The sequence below is a fragment of the Lepidochelys kempii genome, chromosome 7, assembly GCF_965140285.1.
Source record: "Lepidochelys kempii isolate rLepKem1 chromosome 7, rLepKem1.hap1, whole genome shotgun sequence".
Classification (NCBI taxonomy): Eukaryota; Metazoa; Chordata; order Testudines; family Cheloniidae; genus Lepidochelys; species Lepidochelys kempii.
In genome coordinates, this window is record NC_136386.1 from 125,768,614 (window position 1) to 125,788,387 (window position 19,774).

Here is a 19,774-nt window from a genome sequence, read left to right on the forward strand (position 1 = left end):
GGGGGATGGGGTCGGGGGTGCGCAGGGGGACGAGGGCTCCCGGGGGGGTGGGGTCGGGGGTGCGCAGGGGGACGAGGGCTCCCGGGGGGGTGGGGTCGGGGGTGCGCAGGGGGACGAGGGCTCCCGGGGGATGGGGTCGGGGGTGCGCAGGGGGACGAGGGCTCCAGGGAGATGCGGTCGGGGGTGCTGTTAAGGAAAAGTTAGCATATGTGACTTTATTTTGGTTTGGGGCCCGCTATTGTTTAAAAGCAAACACATTATGCACCAGGAGGAGTTTCTTAGATACTGCATTTTTGTGAAAACCCCCCCTCCTTGTTTCCAGCCTGCCTCGACTCCCGGTTTCTGTTCTTTGTCTGTTTCTAACTCCCTGCCTCCTGGCCTTGATGCGAGCCTCCCATCCTGTAAAGAAAGGCTACTGGTGCATTGCTTTAGGACCATGCTGTGTAGCTGAAGTAATGGTTTGTGGGGGGGGGGTGCACTTAGCAGGGTTAGGTGGTAGATAAGGGAAGGGTTTGTCTATTGGCTAAGGTTTCCGAGGAGGGCAACATGCTTTGCTAAAAGGTATATAATCTCTGTATAACCTGCATTCGGGGTCCCCTCCTGAATAGCAGGGGTGCACCACGCTCGAGCGTAATAAACTTAATATCTTTGGGAACTCTGCAGTTGTGGACTTTGTTCGTGTGCCTCAGCCTAGACTCGAACTGTGCGTGACCTATCAGGTATAATTCGCAGCAGTTTGTGTGCGTGACCAATTAGGTGTAATTCGTGACAGGTGCGCAGGGGAACGAGGGCTTTGGGGGGATGGGGTCGGGGGTGCGCAGGGGGATGACGACTCCCAGGGGGATGGGGTCGGGGGCGTGCAGGGGGATGAGGGCTCCAGAGATGGGGTCCGCGGTGCGCAGGGGGGGGACGACTCCCGGGGGGATGGGGTCGGGGGTCCGCAGGGGGACGAAGGCTCCCGGGGGGATGGGGTCGGGGGTGCGCAGGGGGACGAGGGCTCCCGGGGGATGGGGTCGGGGGTGCGCAGGGGGACGAGGGCTCCCCGGGGGATGGGATCGGGGGTGCGCAGGGGGACGAGGGCTCCCGGGGGATGGGGTCGGGGGTGCGCAGCGGGATGAGGTCTCTGGGGGGATGGGGTCGGGATTGCACAGAGGGACGAGGGCTCCTGGGGACTGGGGTCCGGGGGGATGGTGTTGGGGGTGTTCTCCAGGGAGATGGGGTCGGGGGTGCGCAGGGGGATGAGGGCTCCCGGGGGATGGGGTCGGGGGTGCGCAGCGGGATGAGGGCTCTGGGGGGATGGGGTCGGGGGCACACAGGGGGACGAGGGCTCCCGGGGGGACGGTGTCGGGGGTGTTCTCTGGGGGGATGGGGTTGGGGGTGTGCAGGGGAACGAGGTGTCCAGTCTTAATCCAGATAACATTTACCACCACCTTTCTCCCCAAGGCCTTTCCTCCCTCCTTGCTGCCCCAGTTTCTCCGGGGCACCTGGGTTCACGCAGGCTGTAGCACGTGTGTGGGGTTGGGAAGGGCCATGTTGGCTCCTTTTATGACAAATTCTCTTTGCCTTATAGAAAGCCATCAGCAGGCACCCCTATCACCAGAGGCTTTTTTTTAGAAACTTCCCATTATCTCATTAGTTATTCCTTGAACAAGACGTCCTCCCTACTTCATTCCTTCTGGCCTGGTAACTCATTATTTTCAAGGCCTTCATTCTGCTTGCTGCTTAGGGCCTTTCTTTACAGCACAAATCTATTTCTTCAACCAAATTTAAATTCATTCTAATTCTTGAATTTTGTATTTATTGTACAAGTGTGTAGGAGGGGTACTCTGAGGGGATGGAGGTCAGGTGTGTGTTTAGGGGGAGGCGTGCTTTGAGGGCTTAGGAATTGAGTGGGTGTTTGGGGAGGGGTTTGGGGTCAGGGTTTGTTTAGGGGGAGGGGATGTTCTGAGGTGTCTAGGGGGAGAGGTGCTCTGGGGGGTTAGGGGTCAGGCAGGTGAAGGGGGAGGGGTGCTGTGGGGTATATGGGGTTGGGTGCATGATTAGGGGAGGGATGTGCTGAGGCTGTTTGGGGTCAGGCAGGTGAAGGGGAGGGGTGCTGTGGGGTATGTGGGGTTTGGTGTGTGTTTAGGGGGAGAGGTCTGAGGGGTTAGGGGTCAGGCAGGTGAAGCAGGAGGGATGCTCTCAGTGTTTTGGGTTCAGGTTGCCTGCAGGGGAAGGCTGAGGTTTGCAGCGGGAGAGGTACTTGGGCGCATGGTGTCAGGGTGCATGCAGGTGGAGTGGTGCTCCGGGCAGGGGATGCTGGTGAGTTTGTGGTGTGACTCTGATTCTGCTCTCGCTGTGTCTGCCCCACCCAGAACGCTTCCTTACTGGATGTACCGCAGCCCGACCTGCCGCTCTGCTTTGAACAGACCGTGCTTGTTTGGATCCCTCTGGGCTTTCTCTGGCTTTCATCCCCTTGGCAGCTTCTTCCCATGTTTAAACCCAGGACCAAGAAATCATCTCTAACCAAAATCTACCTCACCAAGCAGGTACAGCATCCTATGGCCCTACAGAACCAGGGGGATAATGGGGCCGGGGTGGAGGGATGTCATCTGCTGTAATGGGGTCAGGGGTGGGGAATGCCCTTGACTGGAGGGATGTAACGGGGTGGAATGGGAAATGGGGTGGGGAACGTCCTGGGCTGGAGGGATAGAATGGGATGTAATGGGGTGTACTGGGGCGTGGGTTGGGGAACGCCCTGGACTGGAGGTATGTAATGGGGTGCAGGGTGGAGAACACAGTGGGAACGAGGGCTTTGTGGGGTATCGGAGTTTTGTGCTCATAAGGCCAGAATGGCATGAACTCATGAGGAAGGAGGCATGTGGACCCAGACAGATGGAACAGGACCTTGGGAATGGCCCTGGACTAGAGGGTTAATATTAGGCCTGCATGGGGTGGAGGGATGTAACAGGGTGTGGGGCTTGTGGGCATGCTACCACTTCCACCACTTGTCTCCCCTGCGGTGGTGTTGACAGACCTAGGGCTGTGTTCCCCAGTAGTCCAACAGGCAGGGACAAGGCCAGTGTCTCTCCTAACAGCTGCTCTCCCCCAGGCGCTGACCACATTGCTCTTACTGACAGCAATGGCTGAACTGGCCTTCACGCTTGCAGAGGACTTTGGCCAATACCCCCACCCGACTCCCGCCAGCAGGAACCCCGCTGTCCAATACACAAACCCTGCTCTGTACACCGTGACATGGGTAAGAGATTGCCAAGCCTGCCACTGGCTGAATTCACACTGGGTCATCGAGGGGACAGAGCTGGGGTGAAGGGAGGAAACAGTAAAGAGAGGTTTAGGCTGAATCTCGGGAAAACTCCCTAGCAGTGCGGGGCCATAGCCTAGGGGACAGATGGGTTGTGGGAGCAGCACACTGATTAGATGTGTCTGCTAACAGAGGCTGCAGTGAAGTAGTTAATATAGAAATGTAACTGCACCTTTAGATTCCAGAGCGAACCACTCATTCAGCTGGAGGGCTGGTGAGTGATGGTTCCAGGCTCCCTGCACACTCAGGCAGTGGTCACTGCATTGGTGTAACTGTGCCTCCATGGGTCACAACTGAGAATACCAAATTCAAGACAAACTGCTGAGAAATAGGGCAGACACACCCCAAAACTGGTGGTTATTCTCCCATGAGATATACCAAACCAGCAACAAAAGTAAACTTCTGTTTCACCACACTGGCTAACAAGAAGTCAGAAAAGCAGTTTCCATAGACGTTCCAGTCCTTGTATCACCACCCAAAACACTAGACTTAAAGATGAGTGGTTCTTTAAAACCAATTTTGTCAAATAAAAGGTTCTCCTGATCCCAAAGGACCAGCCACACACCTAGGTCAATATACAACTCAGATCTTACCCAATAATCATGCTGTTGCCAATCCTTTAGTATCTAAAATCTGAAAGTTTATTTATAAAAAGAAAGAAAGAAAGAAAGGTGAGAGTTAAAATTGGTTAAAGGAATCACATGCATACAATAATTGCAAAGTTCTTGGATCAGGCTTGTAGCAGTGATGGAATAACCTGATGACTTAAAGGCATGTCTACACTTGCAAAGGTACAGTGCCGCTCAGAAAGCACCGAAGGAAAACCGCTGTTGTGTGTTCACCCTGACAGCTGCCTGCACAGTAGCGTGTTCACACTTGCGGCGCTATTTGGAGCGGTGCCCTCTGGGCAGCTATCCCACAGAGCACCTCTTTCTCTTTTGCCACTAAGACTTGTGGGAAGGCGGAAGGGGTTGCAGGGCATCCTGGGTCTTGTCCCAATGTCCCATGATGCATTGCTTTGCATCCCAGCAATCCCTTTGCTTCCGTCCGCATTTGGCGCCATCTCTCAACGGTTTGTGTACTGCGCGCCGGGCCCTGCCTCTTTCGGGCTGCAGGAATGGATCCCGAGCTGCTGACCAGTGTGCTGCTCGCTCTGACCAACACATCACGAGTGGCAGTGGGGTTATTCCTTAAACTGCAAAGGCAAGAGGAGTGCGACATTGATCTCGCCACGCATACTAGCTATGACATGAGATTGCTTGTGGCATTCACGGAGGTGCTGACCACAGTCAACGCCGCTTTTGGGCTCAGGAAACAAGCACTGAGTGGTGGGATCACATCGTGATGCACGTCTGGGATGACAAGCAGTGGCTGCAGAACTTTCGGATGAGGAAAGCCACATTCATGGGACTGTGTGATGAGCTCGCCCCAACCCTGCGGCACAAGGACATGAGAATGAGAGCTGCCCTGTCGCTGGAGAAGCATGTGGCGATTGCACTGTGGAAGCTGGCTACTCCAGACTGCTACCGATCAGTCGCTAACCAGTTTGGAGTGGGAAAGTTGACCATTGGAGTCATGTTGATGGAAGTGTGCAGGGCCATTTATCGCATCCTTCTCTGAAAGACCATGACTCTGGGCAACGTGCGTGACATTGTGGATGGCTTTGCACAAATGAGATTCCCTAACTGCGGAGGGGCGATAGATGGCACACATATTCCAATTCTGGCACCAGTCACTTAGCCACTGAGTACATTAATCGGAAGGGGTATTTCTCAATGGTTCTCCAGGTGCTTGTGGATCACCGTGGGCTTTTCACAGACATTAATGCAGGCTGGTCTGGAAAGGTGCATGATGCATGCATCTTTCGGAACACTGGCCTGTTCAAAAAAAGAAAAGGAGTACTTGTGGCACCTTAGAGACTCACCAATTTATTTGAGCATGAGCTTTTGTGAGCTACAGCTCACTTCATCAGATGCCTGTTCAAGAAACTGCAAGCAGGGACTTTCTTCCCTGACCGCAAGATCACCAGAGGGGAAATCGAAATGCCCATTGTGCTCCTGGGAGACCCCGCCTACTCCTTAATGCCATGGCTCATGAAGCCCTACACAAGGCACCTTGACAGCAGCAAGGAGCAGCCTGTCAACAACAGGCTGAGCAAGTGCAGAATGGCTGTTGAGTGTGTATTCAGCCATTTAAAAGCCTGCTGGTGATGCCTGTATGGGAAGCTGGACATGACCGATGACAATATTCCTATGCTCATAGCAGCATGCTGTACGCTCCATAATATTTGTGAAGGGAAGGGTGAAAGCTTCACTCAGGGCTGGATCACAGAGGATCAACGCCTGGAGGCTGAGTTTGAACAGCCAGAGACCAGGGCTATTAGAGGGGCACAGCGCGGGGCCACAAGAACCAGGGATGCTTTGAGGCAGCAATTTGAAGCTGAAAGCCACTAATATTTGTTGCTATGCTTGGGATTGCAGTGCTTGTAATGCTAGGAGGTGATTGGTGCACATGATGCAAGAAGGGGCCTTAACATAATTGTATGTTGCTTTGCAGTGCTTTTTTTGCTTTCACATGATAGAATAAAGATTGCTTTCAAATAAACACACACAATTCTTTTATGGAAAGACAACAACGAGAGGAGAGAGTCAAACGAAAGAAATCATCAGCAGGGAGGGGGATGGGGGAAGGGGGAAGGGAAGGTCTCAAGAGGAGGAGGGGTCCCAGGATGGCCACAGATTTGTGTATGTCCAGGGATCATACCCAACCTTCTCCTTTGGAGTAAGATGTAGCGGGTGCTGTACTTCAGCCGGGCCAAACTACAGAGGGATGGGTGTTGAGTGCAGTGGGTAGTGGGAGTCCGCACTGCTGGACTGTGAGCAGGAGGAGTGGAATGCTGCGGGTAGAGTGGAGCCAGGAGGTTGATAACTGTGTTGGCAGTGTGGGTGGGGGGGGTGCATGGGAAAGAGTTTGGCAACAGCGGCTACAGGGGAGGGCGGGCACAGAGCTGCTCGGTTTGAAGAGCTAGTGTCGCCTGGAACATGTCCGTTTGGCACTCCATAACTGTTAGGAGCTGCTCCATGGCTTCTTTCTGGTGTCCTGCATTCTTGTTTCAGTCCCTTTTCTTGCTGTCCTGCCACTCCTTTGACTCTTTTTTTCTCGGCGGCGGAGTGCATCATAACCTCGCGCAGAAAGTCCTCCTTATTCTTCTTGGACACTTCCTAATACTACACAACCATTCTGCCACCGATAACAAAGAGGGAGGCTGTGCTCCCAAGGTCATCTCTGTGAAGTTCAAATGCAACATTTTACAGAAGCAATATTGTTTGCAACACAGACAACACTGATTCGGTGCTTTAAAACAGCCAATACGCACACACCTGTCACTAATTGACTGACCCCAGGCAAGCACATATGAGCCACAAGACCCCCAAAATGGTGAGTAGCCGCAGGGGCAGGGTAAATCACTGTTCCTGGACCCTGCCGTACACTGGGCACGTGGCACTTGGGGAGAGCCAGCACTGTAGGGTGGGCCTGATAATCATTCCTGTCCCCACACTTTCCACAGGAGGTGATCATTATGGAAGATATCTCGCTGCTGAGGGTAAGCAGGGAATTAAGGGAGGCTCTTCTCCAAGCCTGCAGCTTCCACCCTGGCCCCTGTGCAGTTAGCCTGTGTGCAGCAATGGTCCCCCCATCCATCACGGCACAGTGGCGCGGGGAAGTTACCGTTAATGGGGCAAGAAACAAAGCAGCTCTGCTGAGCAACCTGCGGCAGTGGATTGCCCCATGTATCCATGAGCGTTTCCTGGAGATCTCGGAGGCAGATTCCCGTGAAGTGAGGGAGTGTATCAACAGCCTGGTCCGTCGCTCAGACTAGGCGTGAGGCGGGAGACAAGCCTGCTTCCTGCAACCCGCCTGCCCCCAGCACCTCGCTTCAGCGATTCCCAAAATCAGATCCACTTACCAGGGGCCTCCTTTCCTGTTTGCGCTTCGCCAAGCTCTGACTGCTGTGACTGGCTAGGCTCTTCCGGGGTAGAAATGTGCTCCTGGCTGCCTGCATCTCTGACCTCCGAGTCATCCTCTGCCTCTGGGTCCCCCTCCCCCTCTTCGTCCAGGATTGCCTCCCCTGGCTCAGCCCACTCTCGACTGGCACGCGAGCCAGCGAAGTATCCACAGGATCCTTCCCCGTGGAGGTGTGGTCACCACTGAGTATCTTTGTAGAACCGGCAGCTTATGGGCGCAGCACCGGAGCGGCGGTTTGCCTCCCGCGCCTTGTGGTAGGCGTCCTGCAGCTCCTTCACGTTGACCCTGCACTGCAGCGTGTCCCGGTCACGGCCCCTTTCTGTCATGCATCTAGAAATCTGCCCGTAGGTATCATAATTCCTATGGGTGGAGCGCAGCTGGGACTGCACTGCCGCCTCTCCCCAAATGCCGATGAGGTCCAGCAGCTCGGCATTGCTCCAAGCTGGGGGTCATCTGGGTGGCCACCCGGAAAGATGCGCTGAGACCACTGCGTGCATCACCGAGCAAACAGGGAGGGGACTTTCAAATTTGCAGAGGAATGTATGGGGGGGGCTGACGGTTGGTCACCTGAGGGCAGGGCAGTAGAGTTCAAACCAATGGCCAGAGAGGTGAGAACAGGCATTGTGGGACACCTCCCGGAGGCCAATCACAGCGCTGTAATCACACGGTGTCTACACAGGCATCGCAGCGCTGTACCCCCGTGTAACGAGGCTGGTTCTGGCGGGACCCAACAGGAGAGTGCCAATTCAGGACAAATTGCTTAGAGCAGGGCAGTCACAGCCCAAGGCTGCGGTTTCTCCATCTCTAAGGCAAACCAAACCAGCCAGCCAGAGAGGACTTTGGTCTCATCCCACTGGCTAACCGCAAGTCACACAAGCAATCCCCTTAGACACTCCAGTTTCCCAGTATCACCACCAGTGCCACTCATTATGGGGACAAATGGTTATGAAAACCAATACCCCAGTAAAAGAAAAAAGGTTCTCTCAATCCCAAAGGACCAAGCCCCAGACCCAGGTCAATATACAAATCAGATCTTACCACAAATCACGCTGTTGCCAATCCTTTAGAATCTAAAATCTAAAGGTTTATTCATAAAAGGAAAAAGATAGAGATGAGAGCTAGAATTGGTTAAATGGAATCAATGACACACAGCAATGGCAAAGTTCTTGGTTCAGGCTTGTTGCAATGATGGAATAAGCTGCAGGTTCAAATCAAGTCTCTGGAGAACATCCCCGGCTGGGGTGGGTCATCAGACCTTTGTGTAGAGCTTCCGTTTGTAGCAAAGTCCCTCCAGAGGTCAGAAGCAGGATCGAAGACAAGATGGAGGAGCTGCAGCAGGTTTTTATAGTCTCTTGCCATGTGGTCTCTGCTTTCTTTGTCCCAAAGACAAGCTGCCCATCCCATGGCCTGGAAAACCCTCAGAGTTCTGTCCATAGGCAGGTCCCTGCACACCTTGCTGAGTCCCAAGGTGTGTCTGGTATCGGGGTAGCCGTGTTAGTCTGTATCCACAAAAACAGGAGTCCGGTGGCACCTTAAAGACTAACAGATTTGTTTGAGCATAAGCTTTCATGGGTAAAAACCTCACTTCTTCAGATGCATGGAGTGAAAATTACAGATGCAGACATAAATATACTGGCACATGGAGAGGAGGGAGTTACCTCACAAGTGGAGAACCAGTGCTGACAGGGCCAATTCCATCAGGGTGGATGTAGTCCACTCCTTCTTTCAGTGGGTCAGTTGTACAGCTGATGGTCCTTAATGGTCCGTCAAGCAGGCTAGGCAGAGCTGACACCAACTTGTCTGGGGTGTCATCAAGAAACATAGCACAAGTTTGAAATACAGACAATGTACAGCCAGTACTTAAATACAAAAATGATACCTGCATACAGACAGCATAATCATAACCAGACAACCATCACCTTGTCTTAGACACCTTATTTGACCCCCTTTATACAAAATTTGGTGCCACTCCAGGATCTTGGTTGCAACAATGATTTATACGGACCCAGATTATGTCAGTAACGTCACACCCTGGTGCAGAAAGGTGTACAACTCTCCTCGGGGTGGTTTTTTTAGAGCGCTGCATCTGCGCAGTTTCTGTGCACTCGGTGGCTTGCCAGTGTGTGCACCTTGGGGGTTACAGCGCTCACAGCTGCTTTACTGCGCACAAACTTGCCTGTGTAGACGGGGCCATAGTCAAGTCTCTGGTTGCTTCCAAAACATTGGAAGGTCCTTGATCCCTTGATTAGAATGCTCCGATTAGTATAAGTCCATAGGTTTCAGAGTAACAGCCGTGTTAGTCTGTATTCGCAAAAAGAACAGGAGGACTTGTGGCACCTTAGAGACTAACCCATTTATTTGAGCATAAGCTTTCGTGAGCTACAGCTCACTTCATCAGATGCATCCGATGAAATGAGCTGTAGCTCACGAAAGCTTATGCTCAAATAAATGGGTTAGTCTCTAAGGTGCCACAAGTACTCCTTTTCTTTTTATAAACCCATAGTCCAGAGGCTTGAGCAGGAAAGAGGCAAAATGGAGTGTTTCCAGCGCCTTTTATAGCTTCTGCCATGTAGAGAGAAATCCATTGTTTCAAACAAAGCCCTCACAGCTGCTGGTGGAAAATTACAAGTAAAAGATGGAGTTTGGAGTCACATGGGAAAGTCACATGTCCATGCCTGATTTTGCTTAGTCACAGAAGAAGCCATTAACGACACCCCAGACAGAAGGACAGTCCATTCAGTGTAGATGGGTGTCTTCCATTGTGAGTTAAGTGTCCTTTTGATGAGCTGCTTGACTTGACTAAAAACAGCAAGGAGTCTTGTGGCACCTTAAAGACTAACAAATTTATTAGAGCATAAACTTTCGTGGGCTATGACCCACTTCTTCAAACATCTGATGAGGTGAGCTGTAGCCCATGAAAGCTTATGCTCAAATAAATTTGTTAGTCTTTAAGGTGCCACAAGACTCCTCGTTGTTTTTGCCGAAACAGACTAACACGGCTGCCCCTCTGAAACTCGTTAACTTGAATAGTTCCTTCACAATGTGCTAGCTAAACACCTTGTTGGTGTTTCCCAGAAGCAAACACATTAGAAATCCAGGTATAGAGCCAATATTCATAACTTCAGATACAAAAATGATACATTGGTTAGTCTCTAAGGTGCCACAAGTCCTCCTGTTCTTTTTGCGGATGCAGACTAACACGGCTGCTACTCTGAAAAATGATACATGCATGCAAATAGCATAATCATATTCAGTAAATCATAATCTGTGCATAGACATCTTACATGACATGTTTTGTACAAGATTTGTTGCAATTATATAACAGAGATAGCAACAATAATCTACATGGTCATAGTTTAATCAGATAACATCACAATCGGGTACACTTGGATCACATTTTTAAATGGAAGCCAATACTGTACAGCCCGATTCTGCATCTGTGATATCCTGGGACCCATGTATAATCTCCAGGTCATGAGCCTCAAGTTCAGCCCCCTGCCCAGGTTACACTGTCCTGGGTTCCTCTGTCACCAGCCTCCCTGCACCCCCTGCTCTAACCCAGTTTGCTCTCTCCCCAGTTCCTGGTTCTGCTGCTTCATGACACCCAGCGCTTCCACCTGCGCAGGGACTCCGGACCACTCTTCTTCTTCTGGATTCTCTCCCTGCTCTGCGGGGTGTTCCCGCTCCAGACGCTGATCCGGAAGGCACTGCCGGTCAGGAGCAGCGGGGACCGCGGGCAAGGGCCCCTGGGAAATCCCTCACACTCCCAGTTCTCCCAAAGGGGCAGGGTTTGGCCCAGGAAATCCCCTCCCTTGTGGGCTGTTAACTAGCATCAGCTTTTGGGGCACTGCAGCCCCCTGTGAGCAAGCACCCATGGGGAACGTGAGTGGGGGTAAAGCAGAAATAGCTCCTATCTCTCCTACCATAGGGCCTCAGCTCTGCCCACCCCAATGCGTGCCCCTGGGGGTCATGTCCAGAGGTGCCTGGGCTGAAAGTAGACAGCTCCAGGAATTCAGGAGCAGTTGAAATGGGGGATTGAGCGGAAACGCTCAGGCAGCCTTAGCCCAACTCACTTTCCTGGTTGTCCCTGGGTCCAGGCTGGGCTTGTACCTCACTTGCAGGTGCCATCAGTTATCCCTGAGGGCTTTCCTCCCCCACAGGGCCTGGTTCCTGACCTGCCACGGTTCAGCCTCTTCCTCATCTCCTATGGGCTCCAGCTTCTCCTCTTGATCATCTCAGCTTTCTCAGATGTCGCCCCAGAAACAGAGGAAATGGCCAAGAAGGTGAGAGCTCTATGCCCCCATCTGGGCTTTGGGGTGAGCACAGCCTGTAGACCCTGCAAGCGGCTTGGGGAGGGAGAGGCTGCCGCAAGGTGCCTCAGCTTAGAGGGGCTGGTGGCACATGGGCTCCATAGCAAGATCCCATCTCCACGCATCTTTGAGGCCGAGGTCGTGAGACAGTATCTGTGAGGTCTCAGTGTGGGCCAGGTGGGTGTAGAGAGTCCCCACACTTCAGCCCTGCAAGGCTCTCAACTCCTGCCTTTCAGCCTGTGCAGGTCCCAGGACTGGCCAGACCTGCCCCACATGCTCTGTGGGACTTGCAGTGGCCCATCCCCTTTGCCTCAGTGTGAGGCCCCCAGGATTCCACCTTGGAAGGGGGAGACTGAGTCAGCTCTTGCCACAGACACAGCTCTGGTGAACAGCCTCTTCTCTTTCTTTAAAAAAAAACGAGGTGTACTTGTGGCACCTTAGAGACTAACACATTTAGTTGGGCATAAGCTTTCATGTACTAAAACCCACTTCATCAGATGCATGCAGTGGAAAATACAGTAGGAAGATATATATACACAGAGAACATGAAAAAATGGGTGTTGCCATAACAACTGTAACGAGACTAATCAATTAAGGTGGGCTCTTCTCAGCAGGAGAAAAAAAAACTTTTGTAATGATAATCAGGATGGCCCTTTTCAAAGAGTTGACAAGAAGGTGTGAGTAATAGTAGGGGAAAAAATTATCATGGTGAAATAGTTTTTACTTTGTGTAATGACCCATCCACTCCCAGTCTTTATTCAAGCCTAATTTAATGGTGTCCAGTTTGCAAATTAATTCCAATTTTGCAGTTTCTCGTTGGAGTCTGTTTTTGAAGTTTTTTTGTTGGAGAATTGTGACTTCTAGGTCTGAAATTGAGTGACCAGGGAGACTGAAGTGTTCTCAGACTGGTTTTTGAATGTTATAATTCTTGACGTCTGATTTGTGTCCATTTATTCTTTTGTGTAGAGACTGTCTGGTTTGGCCAATGTATATGGCAGAGGGGCATTGCTGGCACATGATGGCATATATCACATTGGTGGATGTGCAGATGAACGAGCCTCTGATAGTGTGGCTGATGTGATTAGGCCCTGTGATGGTGTCCCCTGAATAGATATGTGGGCACAGTTGGCAATGGGCTTTGTTGCAAGGATAGGTTCCTGGGTTAGTGGTTCTGGTGTGTGGTTGGTGGTGAGTATTTGCTTCAGGTTGGGGGGCTGTCTGTAAGCAAGGACTGGCCTGTCTCCCAAGATCTGTGCGAGTGAGGGATCGTCCTTCAGGATAGGTTGTAGATCCTTGATGATGCGCTGGAGAGGTTTTAGCTGGGGGCTGAAGGTGACGGCTAGTGGCATTCTGTTACTTTCTTTGTTGGGCATGTCCTGTAGTAGGTAACTTCTGGGTACTTTTCTGGCTCTGTCAATCTGTTTCTTCACTTCAGCAGGTGGGTATTGTAGTTGTAAGAATGCTTGATAGAGATCTTGTAGGTGTTTGTCTCTGTCTGAGGGGTTGGAGCAAATGCAGTTGTATCGTAGAGATTGGCTGTAGACAATGGATCGTGTGGTGTGGTCTGGGTGAAAGCTGGAGGCATGTAGGTAAGTATAGTGGTCAGTAGGTTTCCAGTATAGGGTGCTGTTTATGTGACCATCGCTTATTAAAGAGTGGGAGTGGATGGGTCATTACACAAAGTAAAAACTTTTTCACCGTGCTAATTTTTTCCCCTACTGTTACTCACACCTTCTTGTCAACTGTTTGAAATGGGCCATCCTGATTATCACTACACACGTTTTTTTTTTCTCCTGCTGATAGTAGCCCACCTTAATTGATTAGTCTCATTACAGTTGGTATGGCAACACCCATTTTTTCATGTTCTCTGTGTATATATATCTTCCTACTGTATTTTCTACTGCATGCATCCGATGAAGTGGGTTTTAGCCCACAAAAGCTTATGCCCAAATAAATTTGTTAGTCTCTAAGGGTATGTCTACACCACGGAATTAGGTCAAATTTATAGAAGTTGAAGCTATTCCACAGTTCCCGCAGTCTCCGCCGCCCAGTGGAATTCTGGGTTAAGCTCCCAGTGCCTGATGGGGCAAAAACATTGTCGTGGGTGGTTCTGGGTACATGTCGTCAATCGCCCCTCCCTCTCTGAAAGCAACAGCAGACAATCGTTTTGCGCCTTTTTTCCGTGCGGATGCCATACTGCTTTCAGCAGACGGTGCAGTAGGACTGCTAACCGTTGTCACTGAACCATTGCTTCCGCTGAAACTCTGCTCTCCTGGTGCCATGAATCCACTTTGCAGGTCCTCTATATGACCGTCGTCATCCACTGCTTCCGCTGCAACTCTGCTTTCCTGCTCTTGTCTCACTGTGACGAAGCGGGACTGTTCTTAATGTTTCCTCTGAATAGTGTGGGGAGTGCCTCAGTTTCCCCTATGCAGTTCTTAAGTATCTAGGTGGTGGGGTAAGGGACTATGATCATTGCAAGGCCCTAGAGGGCAGGTGTGTGCAGGGGTCTGGACACAGAGAATGGCCGACACCCTGTTTCCTGGCAACTGATGGCCTGGGCCCTTCCCCCCTGCAAGGTGAGAGCTAAAGGGTTGGAGAACAAAGGAATCAGGTGACCTCCTGGCCCAGGAAAGGGACAAAGCCCAGAGGAGGGGCTGGAGGGAGTTTCAGTTTGGATCTGGCTGGGGACCTGGAGTGAAGTGCAGACGGGGTTGTCTGCTCACTGCCCCCCAAAATGGACCCGGCTGAGGGGTCCTGTTCTCTGCACCTACAAGCTCTGGTTTAGACCATGTTCCTGTCGTCTAATAAACCTTCTGTTTTACTGGCTGGCTGAGAGTCCCGTCTAACTGCGGAGTTGGGGGGCAGGACCCTCTGGCTTCCCCAGGACCCCGCCTGGGTGGACTCGCTGTGGGAAGCGCATGGAGGGACAGAGGAGGCTGAATGCTCCGAGGTCAGACCTAGGAAGGTGGAAGCTGTGTGAGCTGTGTGTCCTGCAGACAGTCTGCTCCCAGAAAGGAGACTTCCCCAGAGTCCTGCCTGGCTTCATGGGGAGCAGTTCCAGAGCATCACCCGGGGACTCCGTGACACTCACCATACCATGGCAAGCGTGCAGCCCGCCCAGCTCAGCTCACCGACACTGCCGCTGTTGTGTCCTGGTGCTGCTGGCAGCAGATCATAGAATCATAGAATATCAGGGTGGGAAGGGACCCCTGAAGGTCATCTAGTCCAACCCCCTGCTCCAAGCAGGACCAATTCCCAGTTAAATCATCCCAGCCAGGGCTTTGTCAAGCCTGACCTTAAAAACCTCTAAGGAAGGAGATTCTACCACCTCCCTAGGTAACGCATTCCAGTGTTTCACCACCCTCTTAGTGAAAAAGTTTTTCCTAATATCCAATCTAAACCTCCCCCACTGCAACTTGAGACCATTACTCCTCGTTCTGTCATCTGCTACCATTGAGAACAGTCTAGAGCCATCCTCTTTGGAACCCCCTTTCAGGTAGTTGAAAGCAGCTATCAAATCCCCCCTCATTCTTCTCTTCTGCAGGCTAAACAATCCCAGCTCCCTCAGCCTCTCCTAATAAGTCATGTGTTCCAGACCCCTAATCATTTTTGTTGCCCTTCGCTGGACTCTCTCCAATTTATCCACATCCTTCTTGTAGTGTGGGGCCCAAAACTGGACACAGTACTCCAGATGAGGCCTCACCAATGTCAAATAGAGGGGAATGATCACGGCCCCTAATCTGCTCGCTATGCCCCTACTTATACATCCCAAAATGCCATTGGCCTTCTTGGCAACAAGGGCACACTGCTGACTCATATCTAGCTTCTCGTCCACTGTCACCCCTAGGTCCTTTTCCGCAGAACTGCTGCCTAGCCATTCGGTCCCTAGTCTGTAGCGGTGCATTGGATTCTTCCATCCTAAGTGCAGGACCCTGCACTTATCCTTATTGAACCTCATCAGATTTCTTTTGGCCCAATCCTCCAATTTGTCTAGGTCCTTCTGTATCCTATCCCTCCCCTCCAGCGTATCTACCACTCCTCCCAGTTTAGTATCATCGGCAAATTTGCTGAGAGTGCAATCCACACCATCCTCCAGATCATTTATGAAGATATTGAACAAAAACGGCCCCAGGACCGACCCTTGGGGCACTCCACTTGATACCGGCAGCCAACTAGACATGGAGCCATTGATCACTACCCGTTGAGCCCGACAATCTAGCCAGCTTTCTACCCACCTTATAGTGCATTCATCCAGCCCATACTTCTTTAACTTGCTGACAAGAATACTGTGGGAGACCGTGTCAAAAGCTTTGCTAAAGTCAAGAAACAATACATCCACTGCTTTCCCTTCATCCACAGAACCAGTAATCTCATCATAAAAGGCAATTAGATTAGTCAGGCATGACCTTCCCTTGGTGAATCCATGCTGGCTGTTCCTGATCACTTTCCTCTCATGCAAGTGCTTCAGGATTGATTCTTTGAGGACCTGCTCCATGATTTTTCCAGGGACTGAGGTGAGGCTGACTGGCCTGTAGTTCCCAGGATCCTCCTTCTTCCCTTTTTTAAAGATTGGCACTACATTAGCCTTTTTCCAGTCATCCGGGACTTCCCCCGTTCGCCACGAGTTTTCAAAGATAATGGCCAATGGCTCTGCAATCACAGCCGCCAATTCCTTCAGCACTCTCGGATGCAACTCGTCCGGCCCCATGGACTTGTGCACGTCCAGCTTTTCTAAATAGTCCCTAACCACCTCTATCTCCACAGAGGGCTGGCCATCTCTTCCCCATTTTGTGATGCCCAGCGCAGCAGTCTGGGAGCTGACCTTGTTAGTGAAAACAGAGGCAAAAAAAGCATTGAGTACATTAGCTTTTTCCACATCCTCTGTCACTAGGTTGCCTCCCTCATTCAGTAAGGGGCCCACACTTTCCTTGGCTTTCTTCTTGTTGCCAACATACCTGAAGAAACCCTTCTTGTTACTCTTGACATCTCTTGCTAGCTGCAGCTCCAGGTGCGATTTGGCCCTCCTAATATCATTCCTACATGCCCGAGCAATATTTTTATACTCTTCCCTGGTCATATGTCCAACCTTCCACTTCTTGTAAGCTTCTTTTTTATGTTTAAGATCCGCTAGGATTTCACCATTAAGCCAAGCTGGTCGCCTGCCATATTTACTATTCTTTCGACTCATCGGGATGGTTTGTCCCTGTAACCTCAACAGGGATTCCTTGAAATACAGCCAGCTCTCCTGGACTCCTTTCCCCTTCAAGTTAGTCCCCCAGGGGATCCTGGCCATCCAACCACCGCTTCCGCTGCAACTCTGCTCTCCTGCTCTTGTCTCGATAACGAATTTCTCCATGCTGGCTGTCATGGTCTCCCTCATCCACTGCAACTCTGCTCTTCTGCTCTCATGAATCCACCTCTCAGGTCCTCTCGTCCTTCTCTATAAATATCTATTCTCGTGGCATCCGTCGTTAGCCACCACTTCCACTGCAACTCTGCTCTCCTGCAGATGCCATACCACCGCAAGCATGGAGCCCTCTGAGATCACCACGGCAGTTATGAGCATTGTAAACACCTTGCGCATTATCCTGCAGTATGTTGAGAACCAGAACCGGCAAAGGCAGGTGAGGAGGTGACGGCAGAGCGGTGATGAGAGTGATGAGGACATGGACACAGACTTCTCTCAAAGCACGGGCCCCGGCAATTTGGACATCCTGGTGGCAATGGGGCAGGCTCATGCCATGGAACGCCGATTCTGGGCCCAGGAAACAAGCACAGACTGGTGGGACTGCATAGTGTTACAGGTCTGGGGTGATTCCCAGTGGCTGCAAAACTTTTGCATGTGTAATGGCACTTTCATGGAACTTCATGACTTGCTTTCCCCTGCCCTGAAGCACAGGAATACCAAGATGAGAGCAGCCCTCACAGTTCACAAGCGAGTGGCGATAGCCCTCTGGAAGCTTGCAACGCCAGACAGCTACCAGTCAGTCAGGAATCAGTTTGGAGTGGGCAAATCTACTGTGGGAGCTTCTGTGATCCAAGTAGCCAACGCAGTCACTGAGCTGCTGCTATCAAGGGTAGTGACTTTGGGAAATGTGCAGGTCATAGTGGATGGTTTTGCTGCAATGGGGTTCCCTAACTGTGGTGGGGCGATAGACAGAACGCATGTCCCTATCTTGGGACCGGACCAGCTTGGCAGCCAGTACATAAATCTAAAGGGGTGCTTGTCAATGGTGCTGCAAGCTCTGGTGGATCACAAGGGATGTTTCACCAACATCAATGTGGGATGGCCAGGAAAGGTGCATGACGCTCGCATCTTCAGGAACTCAAGTCTGTCTGAACAGCTGCAGCAAAGGACTTACTTCCCAGACCACAAAATTACCTTTGGGGATGTTGAAATGCCTGTAGTTACCCTTGGGGATCCAGCCTACCCCTTAATGCCATGGCTCATGAAGCCGTACACAGGCAGCCTGGACAGCAGTCAGGAGCTGTTCAACTACAGGCTGAGCAAGTGCAGAATGGTGGTAGAACGTGCATTTGGACGTTTAAAAGCGCGCTGGCGCAGTTTACTGATTCGGTTAGACCTCAGCGAAACCAATATTCCTATTGTTATTACTGCTTGCTGAGTGCTGCACAATCTCTGTGAGAGTAAGGGGGAGACGTTTATGGCGGGGTGGGAGGTTGAGGCAAATCGCCTAGCTGCTGGTTACGCGCAGCCAGACACCAGGGCAGTTAGAAGAGCACAGCAGGGCGCACTGCGCATCAGAGAAGCTTTGAAAACCAGTTTCATGACTGGCTAGGCTATGATGTGACAGTTCTGTTTGTTTCTCCTTGATGAAAACCCACCCCCTTGGTTCACTCTACTTCCCTGTAAGCCAATCGACCTCCCCACTTCGATCACCGCTTGCAGAGGCAATAAAGTCATTGTTGTTTCAAATTCATGCATTCTTTATTAATTCGTCACACAAATAGGGGGATAACTGCCAAGGTAGCCCGGGAAGGGTGGAGGAGGAGGGAAGGAAAAGGCCACACTGCACTTCAAAACTTATTGAATGCCAGCCTTCTGTTGCTTGGGCAGTCCTCTGGGGTGGAGTGGTTGGGTGCCCAGAGCCTCCCCAGCCTGTGTTCTTGGGTGTCTGGGTGAGGAGGCTATGGAACTTGGGGAGGAGAGCGGACGGTTACACGGGCTGTAGCGGCGGTCTGTGCTCCTGCTGCCTTTCCTGCAGCTCACCCATATGCCGGAGCATATCAGTTTGATCCTCCAGTAGCCTCAGCATTGCATCCTGCCTCCTCTCATCATGCTGCCACCACCTCTCCTCTTGCTCCCGTCATCTCTCCTCTCGCGTGTCCCTCCTGTCCTCACGTCATTTTGTGCTTTCCTGGACTCTGACATTGCTTGCCTCCACGCATTCTGCTGAGCTCTTTCAGTGCGGGAGGACTGCATGAGCTCAGAGAACAGTTCATCGCGAGTGCAGTTTTTTTGCCTTCTTATCTGCGCTAGCCTCTGGGATGGAGATGATAGGGGGAGTGTTGAAACATTTGCAGCTGTGGGAGGAAAAAATGGGAGAGTAGTATTTAAAAAGACACCTTTTAGAGAACAATGGTTAGAACAATGAACCAAGCTGTTAACATTACATAGTACATGTGCTTTCAGTACAAGGTCGCATTTTGCCTCTTATATTGAGGGCGTGCTGGTTTGGTGTGAGAGATCACACACGCAGGGCCAGGCAACAGAATTCGGCTTTCAGGCAGCCATGGTAAGCCACAGTCTTTTGGCTTCTTTAACTTTCCTAACATGTGGGAATAGTTCCAAACAGCAGCACCCCCATTTCCCATACCAAGCACCTGTTGGGTTGACCATTTAAAAGGAGGGGCTGAAGTTTCTGGGTTAACGTGCAGCACAAACCCAACTAACCCGCCCCCCCACACACACACACCCAATTCTCTGGGATGATCGCTTCACTCCTCCCCCCATCGCGTGGCTAACAGCGGGGATGATTTCTTTTTGGCCACAGGCAAACAGCCCAGCAGGAACAGCCACCTCTGATTGTCCCCTTAATAAAATTCCCCTATTTCAACCAGGTGACCATGAATGATATCACTCTCCTGAGGGTAACGCAGAGAGATAAAGAAT

At 51.4% G+C, this 19,774-nt stretch overlaps 1 protein-coding gene across 2 annotated transcripts in view; it reads left to right on the forward strand.

Annotated features, from left to right (window-relative positions):
* The window catches only part of ABCC2 (ATP binding cassette subfamily C member 2), a 65,543-nt gene that overhangs the window by 1,235 nt on the left and 44,534 nt on the right, over positions 1-19,774 (forward strand). For both annotated transcript variants that reach the window (XM_073354678.2, XM_073354677.2), the window contains exons 2-5: positions 2,355-2,528; positions 3,092-3,238; positions 10,906-11,040; positions 11,488-11,610. In XM_073354678.2, the coding sequence (XP_073210779.2) occupies positions 2,355-2,528; positions 3,092-3,238; positions 10,906-11,040; positions 11,488-11,610 (579 nt within the window). The remainder of the gene's footprint in view (positions 1-2,354; positions 2,529-3,091; positions 3,239-10,905; positions 11,041-11,487; positions 11,611-19,774) is intronic.